Below are 22,215 nucleotides of genomic sequence, written 5' to 3' on the forward strand. Positions count from 1 at the left end.
ACCACTGGACATTTGCATTCAATCAGCTTTAGGATAAAGGGGTAGAGATTAAAAATAGACAGTCCAGGTACATATTCACTGTTCTGACGTGAGTGGCATTACATGTGTATGACATCACAATGTGCATTGAATGTGAGGACAAGGCTCCCTTCCTGTGCTATTCTGCAGACATCTCCTTCCCCACCAAGCCATACTCTCACTGAGACGAAGCACGCAGTCCTTCTTCGAAGACACAATCAAAACACTTACATGTGATTCCAAGATGATTAGGTTTTTGGCCAAATGGAAATTCAGATTTGGTATAAAAGGAGGAAATAATTCACATTTGTCACACATATGCCAAGATTACTCTGCTAAAAGCCCCTCCCTGCTTTACCTCCTCTGTGTATAATAAGCCTTGATATCTCCCACTATCTGTATGAAGAAAACACGTATTACCCTCAGATACATAATGAAATATATATAAAATCCAGAGTTAATCCTTCCTTCAGAAGTACATGGAAATAAGCAGCAAATATAGGCACATCTAAATAAGCGGGTCTTCTTTCATTGTTCCCAAACAAAAGGAGACATTCACGTTTCCATTCATGTACTCGGAGTGAAATGATTGTAAGATGGTACTTTATTGGTTTCAAGAGAGATGGAATTGCACCAGCCCAGAGTCTTAGTTGAATTAACATATCCTTGATTTAAAGCATTTGACATATACAGTAGGTAGATCTACTCCAAGGTCATCTTACACAAACCATTGAGACATTCAGTTCACTGTTGTTTAGAATCCAGTTTTTAATATTTAAATGAACTATAAAAAGGACATTAAAACATTTTCTCATTTTAGTTACAAAAATGGGTCACCTAAAGGGCTTCGCATTGCATTCACAGAAGGATTTGAACAGTGGATGTCTAACAGTTAACGTATTTCTCTCTTAAAAAAAAAAATCCCCACCCAAATATATAAACTTAATTGCTTAACCAAGGTATATACAGGGCATAACATCCTTGCATCTTACAGGTTATCAAGAAAGTTTGAGGTATACAACCAAAATTAAAAGCCTGTCAGAAAACAAAACAGAAAAAACAACAAATAGAATTAAATAAAGGAAAAATGAATGCCATGATTGCTTCCTACTAGCACAGGATCACAACATTAGTGGGAGATGTTGCCGTATACGTGCTGGTGTGATACTTCCAGTTGTTTCACCTACGGTCACAGGGGCAAAACAGCAAATAACCTCAAGCTTTGGACTGTCAATATATACAAAGGGAATACAATCTAATTTAGCAATAGAGAATTGTTTGAATGCTCACTTTATTTGCTTTATGACAAATACACAGTATGTGGTGAACAAAAAAAAATATCATTATAAATTTATTTGATAGAATGATGTCTTTAACTTACACTGTATATCTTTGAACCAACATTGAAATTAAAGAGCCGGAAGCAGAAACTGATACACATGCAAGTTTTGAAAGTGGATTCAGAAATAACAGTATTGTACAAAATAATAATTACAGTTTTTATAATTATCAAAATACACCTTCTTTCTTAGCACCTTTTTTATATTTTTGTGTGTTTTGAACAAGCACCATTGTAGTCATTTTCATACAGCACCTTGAGAATCCACAGAGGAGGTCTGTGTCCCCTTATGTCACGTGACCCCCTCTTGGTTACCTCTGATTCACCCTCGTCTGCCACGCGTTCAAATGTCCTTCACCTTTGCTCCATAACGTGGTTAAGTCATGTGGTTCGAGCCCTACAAGGGCAACAAGTATTTTCCTGGGTTACACGTACATACATGGAAGATGTTTGCTACACCATCTCTTATTCAAAACTTGCATGTGGCATAGAAAAGGGTGGGGGGCTAGAAATGGGGTTTGGTGGTACCCAAAACGTCTCAACTTGACTTTCTTTGCTGGCCCCATCAAGTCCTTTTTTAAAAATTTCTTTTTCTGTTTTTATTTAGCCAAGGAAGCAGACGGGCCCAACTTCAAACCCGAACTTCTGGTTGGGGTCCCCGAAGTCAGTCAACATGACATCGATGATTGGAACCTGATCGATTTTGGGAGTATTAATCTCCATCACAGTCTTTCCGTAGCCCTTCCTCGTCTGCAACAAGAGACACAAGCACAGAGAAACCTATTAGACATGCAAATGCACATATTTTATCACGTTTTCTACCTGTGCTCACTCTGATCATTAGATCACGGTTACTGGGAAAACTTAGCTCATGTGTATCTGAGAGGAGCTTGGCTTTTACATACAATAGCAGTCATCAGCTACGATCATAGCTTCCCACACTTCCTTGATTCACTGCAAATGTTATTTTATTTCGAGAATAATGGTTCTGTTCAGCAGCTGTCAAAATGGCGAGTAACTTATTCCAACCACTGAAACCTTGAGAGTTCTTCAACTTCTATTTGAAACACAGCAGAAGTAAATGTCTCAGAAATCATTCTTGTTTTTTACTGGAAAAAAAGCCTTTTCTTTTATATAGAAATAGAACCAGCTATGAAACAATTTTGTAAAAAACAGTGTATAGGCTGATACAATAACCCCTCTCCATCATCAGACCCACTAAAACTGTGTGGAGGTGTCTGTATCTGCAGAGGCTCTGCCCTCTGCCTTTATTCCCTGTGTTCTGGATCAGCAAGGAGCATTTAGAAGGGGTGTAATCCCCAGCAAATAAGCAGGTATGAAGCCCGTTCTCATTCCCAGGTCGAACACCACCACTTTGTCACGTTGAGGCTCAAAGACCTCACAGACAAACCACCATCATAAAGCACGCTTTCGGCACCTCCCTGAAAGTTTGTGAGGAGGTTTAAATGCTGTGTTTACAAACTGTGACTGACAGTAAGACTACATAGCATACATTTAAATGAAATCAAACTTGAAAGACAAATTTGAGTGGAGCAAAACGTGCATATTTATATGATTTGCTGTTGCATTAATCACATAAAACAGTTATTTTGATTGACCTCATCGACTCCCTGCTCATTTAGACAAACCCTTTCTATGGACTTACCGCACATCCGTCTGAGAGGGCCTTGATGTAAGGGTTATTGTCATAGGACATCTCCTCATCGTTGGCGCCCAGGAAGCGCAGCCCCTTGTCGTAGCTGTCGCTGGCGGCGTCGTGCCACGCCACGGACTGGTGGCAGCTGTAGGTGAAGTTTTGCCTGGCAGAGGCTGTCAGTAGTTTGAGGAACGTCATCTGTACCATGTTAATTGAGTTTCCATCTGCGTCAGCATAGGAGAACTGTTGGTGGGGAAAGAGAGAGAAAGACATCAAAGGAAATGTGAGTTTATATTTTCACTTAACATTTGGATTTATCAATAATAAAAAAAAAAAGAAAATACAAGAAAACATCTCCAAAAACCATCGCAGCAAATTTCCAAACAGGCGTTATTTTAATAAATAACTGATTACAAAGTGGGAATATAATGGTTACGTTTCCCAGGAAAAAAACGTCTAAAATGATACAGCTTTAATTAACAGTACACAAAACTTTGGTTCTGAAGTAAAACTATTGATACCTCAGTACAAGTCCTGTTCTCAAATGTTTACTTAAAGTGACGTGTAAAAGAGGCATTATCAGCACACTGTACTTAAATTTACTTAATGTCTCTTTAAGGTGGTGTTTTCCATTATTAATGCATCATATTTTAGTTGTTATATTTTATGAGTAAACATAATGATAAACATTCCTCTGTCAAGATAATATAGTACTTCAGAGTTTTCCTCTGAAGCAGAAGTGCACAGTAATTAGTACAGAGTTGCCTCTTGTTTAATTGGTCTTTTGTTTTTTTCAGTGTAAAATGATTAAGTTTTCACATCTAAAAATAATTAATCTATAGCTGCTGTTTGAGGCCTTTCTAGGTTGCCTAACAGTAAAGTCAGTCCCTGGTGTTTCGCAATGTGAGCAGCAACTTGGGTGTGCAATGGAATGGTGTCATGGTGTCATGGCAGGTGTATTGCTCAGACCACAGACAAAGCATTCGGCCCATTTTCAACAGGCATGTTTTGAACAGGCACTGCACAATTTCTTAATAAATGATTGATTTATGTATGATGTATGCTAGATCTTCAATAGCCAGCTTTGTATCTCCATGAACATTTGGCCTCATTACTGAAACATAAAGCTAGATGAAGATACTTAACTGCCTGGTAGAGTTTATGTTAATGACTGAATTAGTGTAATTCTGAAGTGTTTTGGGTTCGGGGAGAGTTTTTAATATATTTTGTAAATAAGATTAAGTCTGTTGTTTATTGCTGAAACGCTGAAAGCAATTACAATAATTGTCTTTCTAAGAGAAGAGGCAGCTGATCTCACAATTTGAATTTGTACTATGTATGGTTTCATAAATACGAAGAGTTGGGAGTGGCTTACATGGTAACATTAACTTTTACTTAGGCATCAGTTAGTCTTAAAATAGTTGCATCCTAAAATGGGTAACGCCATCTAATAATCTGGAGTTTTCCTCATTGGGTTAAATTGCTGTATAGAAAACATGAGTATAGCACTGTGGGTCACATTGATACATATGTATTTAAATAGATAGCTCCACAGAGCTTTTAGAAAGGTGCATAATCAAAGTATTACTTCTCGTGAAAAAATGTGTAAATGTGTGACGTGTGGCTGTGGCTTCTAGCAAGGCTTGTGAGCCAATAGAATAACGACCTTGGTATCACGTGGTATCTCTGCGTAGTCACGGGGTTGCCAGTTAGAGTGGAAAAATGGCGGTAAGCAGGCCCAAGTGCTAAGAACTGGCAACCCATTGAGGGCGCATGCGCTTCGAGCAACAGCTGCGTTGTGACATGAATGCAATGGAAGGGGGGGAGTGCAAGTGTAACATCTAGTAGCTGGATGTTATCAATGTTGTCAATAGCACCTTTAAGATATTTGGTTTGGAAAGATGTGCAGAAAACACAGCGAGCAATATGCATCATTATATTATTTTGTATGTAGTAATTAAATACCAGTACTTGGTACTTGTCTATGGTAGTTTAATAGCACATGTAACAGTTTGATGACCCCCTGCCCTCCCTGTCTTGTCTGTCTGCTCTGGGGAAGGAGATCTGTTGTCTCTCTTCCTGTTGGTATTTCCTATTTTCAGGCCTGGCTGTTTGAACCAGCCCGTCTAATCAGGTGGTTGGCAGTACCTGCCTAGCCGGCTTCATAAGCCTGCTTGATTGAAGGAGGCCACAGTCTTTCTCTCTTGGTTTGGTTGGTGAAGCTCCAGTTTAGGACTCTGTGGTCTGCTGGGACTTATGGCTTGTGATACGTCTATGCATTTACAACATCCACACACCATTGTCATTTCCATGCGCATCCTACACTACTGCTTTTACTGACCTTCACACTTCATACGCTTCATAAGTCGAGACAATAGTGTTGATCTCAGTTCAATAAATGAGCCTTTTGGCTTCTTTCATCAAAGCTTGTATCTATAGCAACATGAACAGAACACATGTGACCCGACTGGAGCACAAACTCTGTCTGAATGTGTGCATTAAAGAGCTGCCAGGAGATGTTCTGTACTGCGTTACATTTCGTCACAGTCACAGTGTTTTAAAGTGTTTTCTTCTTGGATATACATCAACAAGTCTGACTACAACAAAAAGTAACGGATGTTTACTGAGACCATTTTTAACTGTTCAAGGGCAGAGAGAGAGGGAGAGGACTACTGGAATGCTAAGATACTCATGCATTCTGCTGCTTGAAGCCTCTTTAATCTTTTATTGATGCTCTCTTCTTTGTATCGAACAGTCTAAGAATTGTAATGACTTGTAATGACAATAATGTGAAATGAGGCTCTGGTCCAAAAAGGATGTAGGTTATTTTAACTAAAAGCCAATCTTGTTCATGATGAAAGCACATCCCTTGCACTTTGAATTTCCTCTGCTCTGGATTTGCCTAAAGGGTGGACCCGCTCTCAACATTAGGCAGTTTGGGATTTCTTTATGGGGAGCAACTTTGGGTCACTGCCTCACAATTTCATGGATGGTGCTGCTATTTGAGTCTATAACCAGCTGCTTGCCATTTTGCAGTGTCCCTGCACAGGTACGTAAGAGAGATGGAGTAATCCTTTTAGTTTAGCACTGAGTGAAGGAGTTTCAGGTGTGTGTGTGTGTGTGTGTGTGTGTGTGTGAGAAGGAGGTGGATGAAAGAAGACTTACTATTTTACCACGCTTAAACTCACTGAACCATGCCCCAGGGACTTCTTTGGGCCAGGAAGATATTCTGACCTGTAGAAAACAAACCCAACAAGACATATTAATACTGGACATATCATGGGCATTATATTTTGTTATGAATTATGCTGTTAACATTAAAACAAAGTTTGTTGTATAAAGCAAAGCCTCAAGGGTAGCATTGAAGTTTTTCGTCTGGGAGCAGAAGATAAACCTGCATGTTATATTAATATCTTCGAGATATCGTTTTCACAAACTTCATAGACTCAAATCATTCTACAGTATTTGCCTTTTGGTGGTTTTTGTGTTGTCTGCACAAAAGTGTATATAAAATCTGTACAAGCTTAGGCCTGAGGCAAATCTAATGGCTTTCTTTGACAACTTCAGCCCCATGCGGTGCTGTTGATGTGTTGGTTCAACATGGTGGCGTAATATATGATGAGAAATGATGATTAGGAATCCAAAGTCACTTACTCCATTAGACTTTTTATCTGGATGGATGCAGGTTTCCCCCCCGGCTGTGAAGTTACAGTAGACTTTGAAGGAATCCCCGGAGCAGCCTTGGTTTGGATCAATCCAGTATTCACCTACGGAAAACCAAGCACACTCAAACAATGTCCACAGGAAATGCCTAAAAGCTCTTTTTATAAAATGAAGAGAGCAAGATACTACTTTAAAGTAATTTACTACAATTTTGACAAAAGATTTTCCTCAACAGTTTTGTATCATTACTCCAATTTACATGCTGATCATAGGAAGGCTGGAGGAGACTCAGGGCCCAGAGATGTAAAACTACTACATTAAACTGCAAACATATGTTTACCAAAATAGACAAACCAAAATATATCAAAGGAAAAACTTGAAAAAGTCTCCCACTGATGAGTTTAATATTCTCTGGGCAGCTGTTTTTTTTTTTTTTTTTTTAAGTATATATTTTCCCATGTTTGTCAGAAAAACTGTCTCAGTTACTTAGAGAGGGCTATGACGCTCTTCTTTGCAACAGCCTGACTTTGTGATTTACACGAGGGGGATGTTTTTATGTAAAAATCTTTGTAAGCATGTCTATTTTTATGTCAAACACGACTGCTTGCTTTCAGCTTACCATCAGGGAACTCTGGGTGGCAGAGCTGCAGGTCTTTGCATGTCCTTGCAGGGTTGTTTTGTGTGCCCATGGGGTATTTCATGCGCTCAATGTCCTGTTTGAGATTGTTGAGTGAGCCAAAGATGTCCTCCATGCCCTCGCCATAGTCCATGATTGCCGCGGCTGCGTCTGACTGCATGTCACTGGAACGCTTGGTCTTCTTGGGGGACTGAATGGGGAGGGGCTGGATGACTTCACCTGGTGGGCCCTGTAGGGTATGGTAGGAAAAAACTTCAGATTTCATACAACTGACCTTAGATGTTGTGCAATCAGGCAAAATCCAACAGTATTGGGAGGCCACACTAGTAATCTTAAATACTCACAGGAGGACCAGGAGGACCAATTGAACCAGTGTCTCCTTTTGTACCAGCAGGACCCTGGGAGGAACATGAATGGAAACGTATTATCCAAGATAAATCTAAGACGTACACAGTGACAATTAACCTTTAAAACACAGATAGTACTCACACTTGAACCCTTGGATCCTTTGGGACCTTGAGGACCCTGCATGAGATGGGACACAAGCACAACCATTTGATGCAAAGTCATTCTATCATCAGTGCAGAATCGAAATGAATGACTGAATGAGTAAAAGACTTACAGGCAGACCAGGGGGACCTGGGGGGCCGAGAGGACCAGAAGAGCCACTGATACCCTACAATAAAATGAGATGAAAGCAGAAGTCAGATAGTTATTAAATAAATATTGGAAACAAAGGTATAATTGAGAGGCTTGAATAATGACTGAAATAATAAAAGGTAGAATTTGACAGCACAGGACCTGGGATATGGAAGTTAATAGCATAGTTTATGAGTTGAACAAATGCATAATGAGCTTTCAGATGGATTTTTTTTTCAAATATGAAAATAATTCTTTATTTTAGCCATCAAGAAAAGTCCAAACACTGCCCTTGTCAGATGCCATTTCTTTGAACCCAGCAATTCATTGCCCTATTGCTCAATTTTGACAGGAAATAAAGAAAAACAATGTGGGGACTATTTTCAGTAGCTAAAATAGAAATGGTAAACTGAGTGAAAACCTTTTTGAAGCCCTTGTGCTCTGAGAAAAAAGGGAATATTACAATTTCATTAGGCTTAATCTCCAGATACTTAATCTAACCCATCATCTTAAATCACTAAACCAGTGCTGTCCAAGAGCCACAGCAGGACAAAATAGCACATTCAGTCACTCTGCAATGATTACTTAAAAATGGATGAAGACTGTCATCAGTCCTTTAGAGACTAAACTTAAAACTTCTGCTAAAGCAAAAAGTACTGCTTCCTGGATAAGTGGAGGGCTCAGTGGTTAAGAAAAAAATCTTAATCTTAATGCTGTATTTAGAAAAAATAAACTACAATATAGAAAACACTGAAATAATTTTCTACAATGTATAATTACAGTAGGCATCAGATACACAAACATGTATTATAATGGAAGGAAGTGGTAAAAAACGATTCCCCCAAAAGGCTTTTCATACAGATTTTTTTACACCCTTTAAGCAATATGAACAAGTAATAAATCTGCTAAAAATCTTGGACAATAGAATGCTTGCTCATTGTGGATATGAGATATAATGCCTTTTTCACTGGGTTTTAGTCAATAGCAAGTGACCGTGGCAAGACAAACCTGTGGTCACAGAGGAGGGGCAGGAGGTGGAGGGCAAATGGGCCAAGGATCAAGGTGGGAATGGAGTGGATAAATTACTTACACCGTCGCCCTTGCCACCGGGTGAACCTTGGGGTCCGGGCAAACCTCGGTCTCCTTTCTCTCCTTGCTCACCGGGTGGTCCGATCAGCCCAATCAAACCTGGATGACCCTGTAGGAAGAAAACAAATGTGCACACACAAAAAACAGTTAAAAGATAACGGCGATGTCCCTTTGTGCACTTTAAAGCTGCTGCCACCCACTAAACTGTCTGAAATTCCAACGGCTTTTTTCCACAAAACTGAAACGCACATGGGAGGCTGTGAAGGCTAAAGTGTCGTTACAAAGAACAATCCTCCGGCATTAATACATAATTGAAATGTCTCTCCTGCAACAGACACACAAAATACCCACAAACAATTCACAACACAAAGATGATGACTTTGAAATAGGCCAGCTCTAACCAGGACCAATGATGTGACAGCATTTAAAACGCACAACACGGTGCCTCTATTGTGTGCTTTTAAACCGCTCTCTCTCAAGCCATCATGTCGGTGTGAGGGAGGCAATTTAGATGGAGTAATGTGTGCTGTCTGAATATCCTTTGCAGTTATATTTCACCAGCACATCTGACAGTGGCAGTGGAGAAAAGAGCGAGATTAGACAGATAAGAGTTATACATCACATTTAGCTGCATAGTCAACCCTGTCCCTTGCAGCAGCTATGGCAAAAACTAATTTTGTTTTCCAAATGTTAACATAACTGCTATTATCAGCACTGCTTTGGTACTCTAAAGGTGTCTTGCTTTTGATCAATTTCAAAGTCGTGGAAACTCTGTGCAAGTGGTGGGCAGCCTTGACTGAAGTCTGATCACTGTCCTTAGTTTCCTTTCACTGTTTTCATGTTTATCTTCCACCTTATTCAGACTCAAGAAAAGGGGCTACACTCACCTTTTCACCTTTAGACCCAGGGTCACCTTTCAGACCAGGAAGACCAGGAGGACCCTAAAAAACAATAGCAGAAGTTAAAAATCAATTTCACAGAGAAAAGACAAAAAAGAGGCTGGACAGGGTGAGGAAAAAGAGCAAAAATCCAAGGACACAGAAACATGAAAATGAACAAAACATGATATAGAGAGAAACAATCAATTTATTACAGATAGAACTTCTAGAAAAAGTCCAGCTTTTATGTTCAACCTGACTGAACTACTCCACCTCCAGCTCGATAGATAAATAGTGAGAAAGCGAGTGAGGTATTATGCATACTAACCATGGGTCCAGGTGGGCCATCTTGTCCTGGGGAGCCGGGCAGTCCTTGTTCACCCTGTAAAAAGCCATTCAATTGCAGAAAGCATTATAGCCTGCTGTATTTTCTCTGGCCTGCCATTGATTTGCTGTGCTCAGCACGATGATTAATGGCCCAAACAGAGGAAAAAAGTGTGTTGGAATAAACAAGCGAAACTAAAGTGTAAGCCAAATGGGTGTATTGATTATTCCATGAAGTCTATCATCATGCCTTAGCAGTTCCTTTGTGTGTGTGTGTGTGTGTGTGTGCGTGTGTGTGTTTGAGAGTGGAGATGCATGCATATCACAGAGAAGCATCACTGTTAACTCAGACTTACGACAGGGCCAGGGATTCCACGCAGACCCTCTGGACCGGGTTTTCCTGAAGGTCCCTGGGGTCCGACTGGTCCGGTTTTACCTGATGGACCCTCAGAACCTGCCTCGCCCTGTATACAAATGTATGAAAAATAGTATGAAAAAAAACATCACAATTTAGGAATTTAAGCTTACTGTACATGGCTGAAAGTCTAATACAGCCCACATATTTGAATATTTTTGGATCAAATATGCTGATATTTAACTGATATTTGAGCATTAAATACATATCCAGTTTATGGAAATTGTGTGAGACACTACTACCTTGAACTTAGGAACAAAACATCAAATAAACAAAGGGAGCTTTAAAAAACTGACTGTGCTGTAAAGTGAAATACATCAATATGATAAGAAAGAGCTCATGGAAATAAGATATCAATGTTGGAGCTTGAATGTATTTACAGATAATTACAGATTTATTACAGCTATTTTGTACAACAGGTGAAATTTAGTCTTTTGTAATTTCAAGATTCAGCTTGCAGATTTTCAAGCCCACGTTCAAGGCCCATATGGCAAATGCAAATATGTAAAATAAAGCTTTAGTATATGGACATAGTATAGAAGTATAGTGTACTGGTAAAGTAAGCTCTACATTCATACTTATGTAACCAGATTAGCTGAGAAGAGAGGTATGTTTTGTAGTAAATTTGATTCATATTCAGCGTGCTGGTGGTAATTGATTCTGTTCATGCACAAAGTAACAGATCACATGTATAGATTTAGACACTGATGGAAGCAGGAGATTGGTGTAAAACATGTGCAAATTCAGAGAAACTTAATTTGGTCTCTAAAAAGAGAAAAGCATGATAACTGAATACCTGAGGGCTGGATGCTTTTGTTGGTCTAGAGATTATTAAGCCACAGCACAATGCAAGAACAAGTGAATCTTAGTTTTACTCAAATAGACTGCATCCATAAATTTCCATCTAATCTAGGGTGGAAATTAAATTACCTCCTGCATTTTTGTGCTTTTAATTCAAGAGGGGGAACAATGTGTGCACGGTGAAGGGCGTGTGTGTGTGTGTGTGTGTGTGTGTGTGGACTTGCTGAGATGACTCTACTGTGGGAGTTGATTTTGTTACCTTAGCGCCCTTCTCTCCTTGCCTGCCCTCTGCACCAGCAATCCCCGGAGGTCCCTGAGGAGAATGACAGGACACTGCTTTAGTGTTTCACAGCATCGACACTAACTGTACCTCAACACTGTACAAACAAGGGGGTGTTCGTTGCAGTTTGAGGCTGACATCACTAAGCATCACCACTACAGATTTTGTCAGGTGACCTCCGCAGCCTCTTGACATTTCAGTAAACTTTTATTACATTTCATATTGAACAATTGTCCTGCCTGATGAATACTTGGCGGATGCTGTCTTCAATCATCCAACGTCATTGAATCTGCACTACTTCAGTTATGTCAAGATGTATTTTAATGACTTGGAACTGCCTGCCCACAAAAGCATACAATCATGCTTGCAGCTATATACAGAAAACACGCACAGCCCTCTTCAGTCATGCCAAGATTCAGCAAGTCATCCTTCGTGACTGGTCAGGAGCTCTCAGGCCCACAACGATTTCTTTCAACTCCACCTCCAGTCGTCCCTCTTCAAAACCACTCTCCATCCAAATTCCACTCTCGTCTATGCCGACAGAAGCCTGAGTGCTATTGACTGAGAGGCTATGATGTGAGCGGGTCTCCTCGCGTGGAGCTTTTATCTTCTGCTGATGTGTACCTCTTACTGGTGGGGAAGATGCAGGCCCTTGATCAGCACAAAGAGCCATTTCAATTATAGCATGACATGCAGCAGCTAGACCCGATGTGTAGGTGTGTTCTTCTTCTGTCCAGCTTGTGTTGCCTCTGCAGCATCAGGTGTATGGGACACATTTTATTATTGTTCTTTATTGCATTAAATTGCTACTAGTTACTGAGAAAAGATAAAAGCATAAAAATTGCATATTTCTTTTTTCAAGAAGCAACTTTGAATATATTTCAGTATTAAGGCATTAGCGAGTCAGATTGGAGTAAATTACTTGCTATGCTAAATGGATTTACTCAGAATCAGAGGATGTGCAAGAGAGATTTAGGGATCGCTGCAATTTTCCACAAGCAAAATGCTGAGAAGACACAAAAATAGCCAACAGATCCTAACTATTGCTGTGGAATTATGTATTCAAAGGATTAAACTGTTGTGGGAGCAGCAGGGATCATTTTAGGTCCCTTTTCTCTCAGAGATTAAAGTATAGCCTTTTTTCCTTACCATAATCCCTAGGCCATTTAGGTGCAGCATATGCTGATACCATGCTAAATAGTTTGAATGTAAATTTCATTGGGCACATTAAAAAAGCAATCAACCCTGGTTTAAAAATGCATGACATGTCTTTCTTTGGAATGCAGCCAGTCACTTTAGAGTGTGACTTTTCTTTCAAATTCGGGAGATTTTTTTATTTTTTTATATGGACTTTGAGTTTAACATCATATTGGAAATATGTTAATGTTCCACCTAAGATGTGTGCATTCAAAGAGCAGCTTATTGGATTTGATATTTCACTCAGTTATCTTAACCTCATACTTTAGGATACTGAATAGAGTGAGAATGGACATTTAATGTGGTTAAATCTTTGTCTCTAGAATGTATAACCTTAACATATTTTATTAAAGCTTTTATTTTGCATTCTTTTTGGTGGGCCCTCCCAAAGCTAACCCTCTCATAACCTTATCTTAACAACTTTACCACGTCCATGTTATGCCTTTGTTTTGCTCTGACTGTCAGTCAAGCAGCCACGGATCAATAATGTGTCAGACTTGCTATATCTCCCTTTCTTTCTTCGCACTGCTGTCAATGAGTTTGGAGCCCGCGGCTCCTTTTTCCAACTATTTTTTGGTAAGCCGTTTCAATTTCTTGCTAAGAAAAAAAAAAAATATTCATGATTTTCACATCCTCCGATTCATTTCTCAATAGGGTTTGAGAGGGATTTCTTCACAGACAGCGCAACGACTTGACCCCTTAAATCTCCCACTTTGTTTTCCCCACTATACTTTTAATGAAAATGAATCTCTCCTGCTTTACTGCCAAGATTGAGCTGTTGAGGAGGAGGAGTTGTTGTGAAGCGAGGCAGGATACCGGTCTGTTGCTATAGAGCCAGAATACAATGCCAACAGATGGACACTCTTCATCTATTTTAAACTGGAGCTAATACATACCACATGGGCTTATTGAGTTGTGGTTTCAACGCTCACAAAAGCTTTGGTCAGCAGAGACTTTGTATCAAAACATCACACTCTTGCAATGGTAAAATGCACTGAGGACCACCAGAGTGGTCTATTTCGGGATGCACAAATACAATGTTTATCTTAATGGCCATAGACTTACTCTCTTGCCAGGTGGTCCAGGTGGGCCAGCTTCTCCTGATGGACCTGGTGGTCCCTAAAAACATGCAAGGAGACAAGAGATGCAGGACGTTATCATAGATTATAAAACATGTCAGTACTGGTATGGATTTTCATGAGAAGGCAGCATGCTTCACTAAATCCCTCGTTTTGTCTGCCAAGAATATTACCGCGGAAATCAAATTGACATTTCGGGAGCATTCAACCCCAGGATAGATCAGAAGAGTTAAGGCAAAGTTGAAAGAGTCACTGCACTGCCAGAAATGATACATACTGTGCTTCCTGACGCACTCTCATCCACTCTCATCCACTTATCTGAGGTAATTGCAAGCAATCAAACCATTTTTTTAAGGATTTGCATTGGTACATATTTGGCAGTTCTGAGAAGCTAGTTATGGAGCTATTTTCTAGGTTGAGTACACAGTTGCATGTAATATGAATAACAAGAGGAACTCTGTTTTAAAATAATACTGAGCCATTTTATAAAGTTAATCATACCAAAGCATATTTTAAACTGTAGCTTTGCAGCATTCAATCATAAACATACAAACTGACTTCAAAATTCAAACATGCAACATTCATGAAGTAGATAAAATGTTTCTGTGTACAATCTTGGCAATGATTAATGCTCATTAACATTCATGAATTAATAAGAGTTGTGATTCGTTGTGCTTTACACAGGGCTATCACATTTGTAATATCTCTATAATCATATTAAATGAATCTGCAAAGCAGATAAGTTAATTTACTCTACACCCAAGAGCAAGGAGTGAATACAGTGAATTAAAATGCGGCAGTGTAAATTATTTACTGACCAAATATAATTACAGATTTTACTACAAGCAAAATTGTGCTGAACTACGATAATAAAAAGTAAGTGCAATCAAGATATATTCATACTCATTCAAACACAGTGACAAAGTAGCTGATTGGTAAGATAATTACGTGATATTATGTACTTTTGAAGGGTCCCTCAGGTAAACCGTATAATACATAGTACATGATATACTCATTCAGGAATTTATAATACTGTGAAATGACAACAACTTACCGCTTGACCGGCCTCACCGTCGTCTCCCTTCTCTCCGGATTCTCCATCGGTGCCCTGTAAAAGAGAAATGTGTGGTTATATAATGTCTCAGCATATCTATGATATCATACAGTTTAATTTATGGATGATTGACAGTATGGAATCCTAAATGATTCACTGCATATGTGCCTTTATGGAGTAAATATAGATTTCAATAAAGCTTTCATACTTACAGCAACACCTGGTTCTCCAGGAGGACCAGGGTCTCCAGGGAATCCAACAGGACCCTTTAAGAGAAAGTAATGAGATGCATCAGAAACATGATACAGGTATTAAGGACATGCTTAGTCATTTAGACAGTGATGCAGTCCTGGTGTACCTGGTAACAACTGTTGAAAGCAATTTGATGAACTAAATGATGATGTTGCAAATCCATGAGAAAATACCTGACTGCATTCCACTGATATGCAGTCATAAAATATAATCCCCCACAATAAAAAGGCTTTTAAGTTCTTGAATATAAATATATATAAAATAGCCTGCCTCAAGGCTAGTCGGGGACATTTCTTTAAAAGCAACATCATTTCACATAACATTTGAGTCGGAGCCTGACTGTGTGCCGGAAAACATTCAGACATTTTTTGAGGGACTTACAGGGTTACCCTTTGGACCGTCATCTCCAGGGGGTCCTTTGGCACCCGCAGGTCCTGCAGCTCCAGGTGGGCCAGCTTCTCCTTTCTCTCCTCTCTCACCTTTGGGTCCCTGTAATGTTGGGGGGGGGAGGGCATTCCTTACATCAGTACAATATCACAGGTGGCAGCAATGAGAGTCTACGTTGAACTGAATGGAGACTACATGTTTGTCAGCATGAGCTCTCAGATATGATGTTACTGTCCCCCACAGTCGTGTTTTATATGATGTTTTGTGGCATAAAGGAATTCAGCAGATTCTATGAAATGGGATTTGGTGGCAAAATGTCAGATGACTTGAATAAGAGATTGTCCCTTATGTCCTCATTTACTGCTCCGCATTCAGGCCGTCTGCTTTCTCTCTTTCACTCAGTGGAAACTAGATGCCAAAAACATGCTGTCGTTTTTCTACAGTATAGCTTAAAAGTCACATTAAACATCTGGATAAAGCCACATTTTAATCAGTGTTTGAGCATTGTATTTAAAGCTTCTGCTACACAAACACTCAAGCTTATTTTATGGTTTTATATCATCCACATCTTAATGGTGGTTTATCACAAATTGTATATTTATTATTTATGTGGCTAAATGCAGTGCATGTCTCATGTGTCTGTTTATCCGTGGCATTTTCTAATGGATAATGGATGACAATGAAATCGAAATATATCAACAACAATGGTGTTGAATACATGGTGTCCTACAAAATGGAAGCTAAATATAAGTTAAATGAAAGTATGCATAATAATGTCCATGCTACATTGTAGTAACTAGTTTTTATTACATTAATATTGTCCCAATGCCATCGACACTAAATGTAACACTTGTAAAAAAGACAAAAGAACAACTAAAATAATCGTGTTAGGATGTGCTTATGATGGGGCCTTAAGCTGCACACTGACTTTGGAAATGTCAATGACACCGGCGGTGTGATGGGAACTAGCGGGGGACATTATGAATGCTTGTAATCACGCTCCGCTGCCACTCCCACTGGAGATGGGCCATCTTTTCAATCTGCTGTTGTACCTCGGAAATGATGAATGAGGCGGCAAAGCTAATAGAGTCATCAATGATGGGTGTTTGGTAAAAGTTAAAAAAGCTACTCAAATTGTCGTAAATCTCTGTCTGGCAACAACTGTGGCAAGGATATTGATATGGTAAATTAACATGAAACCTCTCTGAACCTTTTAAAATGAAATTTGACTTTCAGTATTACACTTAAATATAATTGGAACAATCTAAATGCATGGTGTTGATGAGGTCTTACAAAATGTTTAAAGTCCTTCACTTCTGCACCGTGTAGTCATCAAAACAGGGCAAATCACAGCTAAAAGCTTTATGGAGGAAAGTGGGTGTCTGGTGTTTTTATGCGAACTTGCTGGTGGCTTCAATGATTGCTCTTTAAACAGAAGCACCGTGGTCTATCCTCTCGGTAATTATGTCTTCAATGTCGCCAATTTGGCAGGCCATGTGGACATGGGGTGCAAAGCAGAAGAGCCATGCTGAGATGAACCACCAGCCTCAATGTGAGGAGAATTTACTTTCAATGGCATGAATACAAGCTTCCTGTTAAATTTGATTTGGTGAATATTTTCTCAATATTTGCCCAAAGCTATCCATGAAGCAACTGTTTTCCTGGTGATAGATCCTAGAAATGTGTTACTGATCCCTACTTTGTGGAGCAAAAACACAAACATAGTGGCTGATACACAATGAAGGAATTCTTGCAACACACGCTCAGTTTGACAAACTAGAAAAACAAAATCCGAGCTTGCTTACCCCAGTTCCAGCCTCTCCGGGTGGCCCTGGGTTTCCGGCCTCACCTTGTTCACCCTGTGGTTAGACAAATGTCAGTGTCTGGATAGATAAACTTTCACCCTCACACATGGAGAGTTTGCAAATTCAGATGCAGCATTGAAAAAAAGAATTCACTACCAAGTTCTTAAAACTAACTCATAATGATGTTATCAACAAACGCAAGACATGTAACAAAGTATTAGAGTACTGCTGCATTCCAACTGCCCCCTTACAGAGTTTGTAGCCCTTCATTTTTCATACTCTGGAGTCAATTAAATACCGGGGTACAGCGTTAAGCATTTATAGTGCAGCCGTCTGCCAAATGGCAGTAAAATGGACGAATCTTGTTGGAAGCATTGTAAAATAGACATTAATAGTGTCAAGGCACTAATTCAGACAAAAAGCCCGGGCATATGAAATGAATCGACTGCAGGTGGTAACAAAGGGGGCAGCTGGACGGCCGGTCGTGGCCTGGAAGGGGTGGGCCAGCAGCATTTCAGTCCAACATCACAGTAGGCAAGGCACATTTCATACATAAGGCAGACTCAAAGTGCTTCACATCATAACATGTCATACAATAAAGTGAAAAAATAGGAGAATTAAAAGAAAATAAAAGAAAATTTAGGCAATTTAACACATAGAACACCCCGGGGTGCCAAGTTGTGACTCTTACCTTCTCACCCACGGATCCCATGGGTCCCACACCACCTGGAGGGCCTTGTGGACCCTGCAGTGGGAAATAAATAGTCATCATCCATCACTTTGGGAAAGATCACTTGATGATATACATTTCAATGTACAATTGGTGAGCTAAGGTCACTAAAGATTTAGGTAATTTATGTCACAGTCTTACATGGACCAGGTCCATTTAGGTTATTTATCTTTGTGTAAACATATTGTTAGACATACGTACATCAGCTCCACTAGGACCCTGAGGACCTCTGGGACCAGGAGGACCAGGAGGGCCCTGCAGAAAAGAAACACAGTGTTGCTAAAGTGCATTAAACTGTTACGGAGTGCTAACAAGAACCAGACGTGTCTCTTACCATGGGGCCAACATCACCGTTCTCTCCCTTCTCACCAGGAGGTCCAGGAAGACCCTGAGGACAACACATAAATAATAAACAATTTTATCATCAGAAAATAACTATGTTGAAGGCACATGAGATGCAGTGGTGTTCTTAATGATTGCAATTTGTCTGTGCTGATGAATGCATTCACAACAACTGTTCCTGTTTTAATTATTAAATTTGATTTGACTGCTAGAATACATTGTAGTGAAGCACTGAAATATTAAATATATCTCTGGGCCAAAACATGCATAAATGAATCACTTGAATCCGTGTTTTACCTGCAGTCTAGTCTTAGTCTCTGTTTAATGAAATATTCAATGAATATGCTGAGCAAGGTCAAGAGCAAGTCTTCTACCAGATGAACCCGAAACCTTAAAAAAAACTTGTGAAGACAAACTGGATAGAGAACTAACAGAATCAGAAACTGTGCAATTTAGTGATGACCAAAGGAGTCATTTCAATTTTCATCCATAGCCAGTACACCAAATACTTCAAAGAGCTTTTTCAATGAGGAACAAGACATGACAGGCCCACCCATTAAAAAGCCTCATATTAGCTAGAACCTCTAAAATACGATTTGGTAGTCAAGGACTCAAAGGTGGGCCGACACAACAGGTGTTCAAGCTTCCTTATAAATAAATCGTCAGGCTGATTTTATTCTATGACTCTGTCCTCAGGTCCCATAACATGTAAGACAGGACTCGTCTCCTGTTTGCTTTCCCTTTTGTAGTCAGTGACAGCTTCATCTGAACTCTAAGGTGCATAGATCCAGCTCGCTCATGCATTGTAAATGAGAAGCGTGGTCAAGACCTCATATGTCCGTTTGATCCCTGACTTTTCTCCCGGTAATTGCTGCGATTAGATTGCTGTACCCTGCTTCACCTTCTCTCTGTGTGTCTGGTTTTCATTCAGAGGCAGTTTGTCATCACCATAAGGTGTAAGGTTGGAAGGCTGGAGATCGGACAATTATTTCCTCTATGTGTGCTAACACATCAAGGGGACTGTTTGCTGACTGTTTTTGTGTGCATCGCTTGTATGTGTTCATGCCCCTGTTTCCAAGTATTTCCGATGGGTGCTAAAAAGTGCGTGCAGCTGCATGCTGATTCCTGCCATGCTGAGAAATCTCATCTGTGTAAAGGTCTCCTCCAGTCTGAGATCATTAGCTGTGCTACTAATTATGCAGCATGGTAAATGTGCTAGATGAGAAACTGACTTTCGGAGCAGGTCAGTCCACACAATTAACGGAATGGTGTTGGAGAGTGAATTACTCCCAATTAAAAGTCCATTGAATACAGTCCTGCAGAGATAGGATAGTACCTTGGAATGATGAGCAGTAGTCTATGTAATTTCAAGACAGTGACCCCAAACTCTGCAGTAAACTCTTAACGTTTTTCGCTTAAGGAGTTGATTACTAATAAAAAAGAGAATTACTAACAAATACGAGGCTATTATGGAGGGGAAGGTCCTCTATCATTAGATTATTATCCTGGTGATACAAAACATCATTAAGCCTAGTTAAAGTGAATGTTGGTTTATGTCTACATTTTTTTGTATCAAGCTTATCCAGCTCTCTTACAATTATATTACCCTAATATATTCAGTCTGGCTTACATCAAGTCCTTGGGTGGTTAGAGTCTACTTTATTACACACCTATGAATAAAATTAAATGTTGCATAATAAAAGCACATGTAGCACATATGATAACGCCTATTTGTGAAGTGGTGATAGAGGATGAAGGTTGCCAGCGAGAAGGTGAGAGGTGTAATCATTGCAGGTCAGAGGTCAGTCACCACACAATACACACCACAAATCCAATTAAGAGTACACTGCAGGGGTCAGTGTGTGGGTGTGTGAGTTGGTGTGTCTGCCATGGTTCTATAGTGTGTCATCACTAGACACCGCTACTATGGGCAGAATGAGTGAGAAAATATAGTTCAATTCACTATTGCAGACCTCTTGTATAAGTATACAAGTATAAAAGCTCATATGATTTTAACCTGTGTTTATTACTGTATGTTTTCACTCTGTTGTATTTTTTTTTTCTATATGTAAAGTGTATTTGAGAACTTTTAAAAGCACTATACAAATGAAATGTATTATTATTATTATTAGAAAATCACGTTTAAGAAATGTTACTTAAGAGTCCAAAACATACTGCTACATCCTCTGACACATGCCACATGTCATCCATAGCCAAATGCATGTCATAGCCTGTCAACAGCACCAAACAGAATATGACCTACAGTATAAAGCGTATACAATTTAATAGAAAGTGATGCCCTGAATTCAGGATTCTGTGTGTCCTATTTCATGTTATTTCTCACCTGAGGAGCCAACCTCTCTAAACAGGAAATGGCTCTTTTTAATAATGTTTTTATGATACCAGGGCTGTGGTTCATAGAGGACTGTGTTTTTTTTTATCACAATGATGAGTTTCTCCTCATCCAGTGTAACAGCGAAGAGAAGAAAAAGACCTAATGAGTGAAACAGCCACAGAAGGGAGTGGAGGATGGTCTGAGTCACAGGGACCTTTTATGTGCCTTTTTATAGAAAATAATTGGGATGCATATCATATACCAATGATATGTGCTGGACTAAATGTGTCATAAAAATATGAAGTACAGACAAAATCTATGAAATGGTTAGGGCAGTATGCACTATTAACTGCCATTATCTAATTGTTTTCTTTAATGTTACTGACACTCTTTCTAGAATCAGAATCAAATGGACAAACAGCGTGACCTCACTGTGCAAAATAATGCTTACCTGACATTTCTTTTAAATGCTTCGGTAAATTCATTCTTTACACAAAGTTCATTGACTGAAAGCCTCTATGTAACATAAACATTTACAAATATATATGGAACTGTAGCACTACTACGAAAGACAAACAAATGCATAAAAATATCTACAATGCTTGTTATCTCACTTGCCATGTAAAATATTGAAAAAGTGATCCTAGTCAGCTGTTTACATGACAGGATTACTGTACAAGCACATGTGTGAATGGTACTAACCTGCAGACCGATGGGACCAGGGGGACCAGGGAAACCTCTGGAACCTTCATCTCCCTTCTGTCCAAACATACCCTGCTGACCTCTGGGACCAGGCTCCCCATCAGCTCCCTGAGAGAAAACACATTTGAACAATGTATTAATGTCTGCATATAGATGCAATGATACTAGGACAATTATTAAAGGTGACATTGAATACATTCACAAAATCATGGTTACTTTTGTCACACATTCCCACATGGTTCATCTGTTTCTATAGTTTTTAGGACAGTTGTACTCACAGCAGGACCTGGGGCACCAATGGGACCTTGGAGACCAGCTGGGCCAGGAGGACCCTGAACACAAACAGGAAACATGGACACAAATGTATAACTGTGATTTGAAAATATAATAATAATTGTCATTGTCATACTAGTGTGTGGTTCTGTAAGTAGAATAAAGGAAACATATTAATATACTGTGAAAAGTGGATGTAAATATGTGTAAGTAAGGAATGAGTGGACATCAATTCCCATAACGCACCTGTTCACCCTTGTCGGCTTTGCTTCCTTTCTGACCAGGCTCTCCAACCTCTCCCTGGAAAGAGGTAAATGCA

General features: G+C 39.5%; 1 protein-coding gene across 4 annotated transcripts in view; it reads right to left on the reverse strand.

The window, feature by feature from the left end:
- Positions 1-599: 599 nt before the first annotated feature.
- The window catches only part of col11a1a (collagen, type XI, alpha 1a), a 74,047-nt gene continuing 52,431 nt past the window's right edge, over positions 600-22,215 (reverse strand). For all 4 annotated transcript variants that reach the window (XM_084033289.1, XM_084033291.1, XM_084033288.1 and 1 more), the window contains 24 exons: positions 22,143-22,196; positions 21,902-21,955; positions 21,624-21,731; positions 18,579-18,632; positions 18,446-18,499; positions 18,206-18,259; positions 17,515-17,568; positions 15,704-15,811; positions 15,283-15,336; positions 15,071-15,124; positions 14,003-14,056; positions 11,720-11,773; positions 10,601-10,708; positions 10,249-10,302; positions 9,930-9,983; positions 9,044-9,151; positions 7,937-7,990; positions 7,804-7,839; positions 7,659-7,712; positions 7,297-7,543; positions 6,669-6,781; positions 6,180-6,248; positions 3,024-3,257; positions 600-2,107 (listed from right to left, as the gene is read on the reverse strand). In XM_084033289.1, coding sequence (XP_083889415.1) covers positions 1,961-2,107; positions 3,024-3,257; positions 6,180-6,248; positions 6,669-6,781; positions 7,297-7,543; positions 7,659-7,712; positions 7,804-7,839; positions 7,937-7,990; positions 9,044-9,151; positions 9,930-9,983; positions 10,249-10,302; positions 10,601-10,708; positions 11,720-11,773; positions 14,003-14,056; positions 15,071-15,124; positions 15,283-15,336; positions 15,704-15,811; positions 17,515-17,568; positions 18,206-18,259; positions 18,446-18,499; positions 18,579-18,632; positions 21,624-21,731; positions 21,902-21,955; positions 22,143-22,196 — 2,034 coding nt within the window. In that variant the 3' untranslated portion in view covers positions 600-1,960. The remainder of the gene's footprint in view (positions 2,108-3,023; positions 3,258-6,179; positions 6,249-6,668; positions 6,782-7,296; positions 7,544-7,658; positions 7,713-7,803; positions 7,840-7,936; positions 7,991-9,043; positions 9,152-9,929; positions 9,984-10,248; positions 10,303-10,600; positions 10,709-11,719; positions 11,774-14,002; positions 14,057-15,070; positions 15,125-15,282; positions 15,337-15,703; positions 15,812-17,514; positions 17,569-18,205; positions 18,260-18,445; positions 18,500-18,578; positions 18,633-21,623; positions 21,732-21,901; positions 21,956-22,142; positions 22,197-22,215) is intronic.

Source organism: Eutrigla gurnardus, assembly GCF_963514095.1.
Source record: "Eutrigla gurnardus genome assembly, chromosome: 18".
Taxonomy (NCBI): Eukaryota; Metazoa; Chordata; class Actinopteri; order Perciformes; family Triglidae; genus Eutrigla; species Eutrigla gurnardus.